Consider the following 2500-nt stretch of genomic DNA (forward strand, 5'->3'; position numbering starts at 1 on the left):
CATTCTGTTCTTGTATTCACTGTACATTCTGTTCTTGTATTCACTGTACATTCTGTTCTTGTATTCACTGTACATTCTGTTCTTGTATTCACTGTACATTCTGTTCTTGTATTCACTGTACATTCTGTTCTTGTATTCACTGTACATTCTGTTCCATGCGTGGAATTCATGATGAACAGATTGCAACAAGAACAACGAAGGGAAGGACAAGAAAACACACGAATATCCCGAAGGCCTTTTCGCTATTGCTTCGTCAGGGCATCTTCGTTATAGCCTTCTACTGACGAAACAAGAGCGAAAAGGCCTTCGGTATATTCGTGTGTTTTCTTGTCCCTCCCTTCGTTCAATAAGTATATTCGTGTATTCTCTTGCCCTTCCCTTCGTCGAATAAGTATATTCGTGTGTTTTCTTCTCCTTCCCATCGTCGAATAAGTATATTCGTGTGTTTTCTTCTCCTTCCCATCGTCGAATAGGTATCTTCGTGTGTTTTCTTCTCCTTCCCATCGTCGAATAGGTATATTCGTGTGTTTTCTTGTCCTTCCCATCGTCGAATAAGTATATTCGTGTGTTTTCTTGTCCTTCCCTTCGTCGAATAAGTATATTCGTGTGTTTTCTTCTCCTTCCCTTCGTCGAATAGGTATATTCGTGTGTTTTCTTCTCCTTCCCTTCGTCGAATAAGTATATTCGTGTGTTTTCTTCTCCTTCCCATCGTCGAATAAGTATATTCGTGTGTTTTCTTCTCCTTCCCATCGTCGAATAAGTATATTCGTGTGTTTTCTTCTCCTTCCCATCGTCGAATAAGTATATTCGTGTGTTTTCTTCTCCTTCCCTTCGTCGAATAGGTATATTCGTGTGTTTTCTTGTCCCTCCCTTCGTTCAATAAGTATATTCGTGTGTTTTCTTCTCCTTCCCTTCGTCGAATAAGTATATTCGTGTGTTTTCTTCTCCTTCCCATCGTCGAATAGGTATATTCGTGTGTTTTCTTGTCCTTCCCTTCGTCGAATAAGTATATTCGTGTATTCTCTTGCCCTTCCCATCGTCGAATAAGTATATTCGTGTGTTTTCTTGTCCTTCCCATCGTCGAATAGGTATATTCGTGTGTTTTCTTCTCCTTCCCATCGTCGAATAAGTATATTCGTGTGTTTTCTTCTCCTTCCCTTCGTCGAATAAGTATATTCGTGTGTTTTCTTGTCCCTCCCTTCGTTCAATAAGTATATTCGTGTATTCTCTTGCCCTTCCCTTCGTCGAATAGGTATATTCGTGTGTTTTCTTCTCCTTCCCTTCGTTGTTCCTGTTGCATTCTATTTCATCTATTTCCTTCGCAATAAAGTGTAGTCGCCTTTTTAAGTGTCAAAAAACTGATCGACCCAAAACAACTTGTTGAATGTCGTCAAAGTTTAAAAATAAATAAATAGATAGATAAATAAATAAATGAATAAATAAATAGATGAATGAATAAATGAATAAATAAATAGATAAATAAACACATGAATAAATAAATAAATAGATAAATAAATAAATAAATAAATTAGGAAATAAATAAATAAATAAATAAATTAGGAAATGAATAAATAAATAAATAGATTAGTAAATGATTAAATAAATAAATAAATAAATACATTAGTAAATAAATAAATAAATAAATAAATAATAATAATAAATAAATAAATAAACAAATAAATAATAATAAATGAATAAATAGATAATAATAAACAAATAAATGAATAAATAAATAAATAAACGAATAAAAAAAAAAGTTTATCCCCCCCCCGTACTCTATCATACAGCGTTGCCAATGTGTGAGTCGCCAGTATAGACTCTGGTACATGTGTCAATACGAGGGGGGGGGGGGGGGGGAAGCAGGTGTCTGGCGGTTCAGTCGTTGGCAATACTGAATTGTGAACTTGGAAGTGGGAAAGAATTTACTCTATGAATTTCTTTTTTTTTCTGTTTTTTTTATATATATTTTCTCCTCCTTACATTCCCTACGAGAACCAGAATAAAAAAATATCTTAATTTTTTTTTTTATTTCCTATTTATTTACTTTATTATTTAATTTACCCCCATCCATTTAAAATCTTTTTATTATTTTTTATGTTCTATTTATTTATGATTTTTATTTTATTTTCATCATTTTCTTGTATTCATTTATGTTTTTTTTTCATTTTATTTTCATATTTTTTATATTCATTTATGTTTTTATTTTATTTTATTTTATTTATTTATTTATTTACCTTCGTCCCCTCCATATGGTTGGCCCTTCGGTTGCCAGCGAGAGAGGGGTGGAGGGGGGGGGGGGAAGGTGGTCGGGTGAGGAGGGGTGGAGGTGGTGGAGGGGAGGTGGTCGGGTGAGGAGAAGGGGGGGAAGGGGGGGGGGGGTCGTCGAGCTCAATTTCCCTCAGACGTATCTTGTTCTCACTCGTACGTACCCCCTCCCCCCCACCTTCCCCCTCCCCCCCTACACCCCTCCCCCTCCCCCCACTTCCCCCCCTCTCCCCCC

General features: G+C 36.1%; 2 protein-coding genes across 2 annotated transcripts in view; both read right to left on the bottom strand.

Annotated features, from left to right (window-relative positions):
* Positions 1–147, bottom strand: part of LOC138866529 (DNA-directed RNA polymerase subunit beta''-like) — a 1065-nt gene extending 918 nt beyond the window's left edge. The window contains exon 1 of the mRNA XM_070139600.1: positions 1–147. This exon is cut by the window's left edge and continues 918 nt beyond it. Within this exon, the coding sequence (XP_069995701.1) occupies positions 1–147 (147 nt within the window).
* Positions 1–2500, bottom strand: part of LOC113804696 (corticotropin-releasing factor receptor 1-like) — a gene marked incomplete in the record, with an annotated part of 264503 nt that overhangs the window by 171213 nt on the left and 90790 nt on the right.

The sequence above is a fragment of the Penaeus vannamei genome, chromosome 26 (genome assembly GCF_042767895.1).
Source record: "Penaeus vannamei isolate JL-2024 chromosome 26, ASM4276789v1, whole genome shotgun sequence".
NCBI classification, from domain to species: Eukaryota; Metazoa; Arthropoda; class Malacostraca; order Decapoda; family Penaeidae; genus Penaeus; species Penaeus vannamei.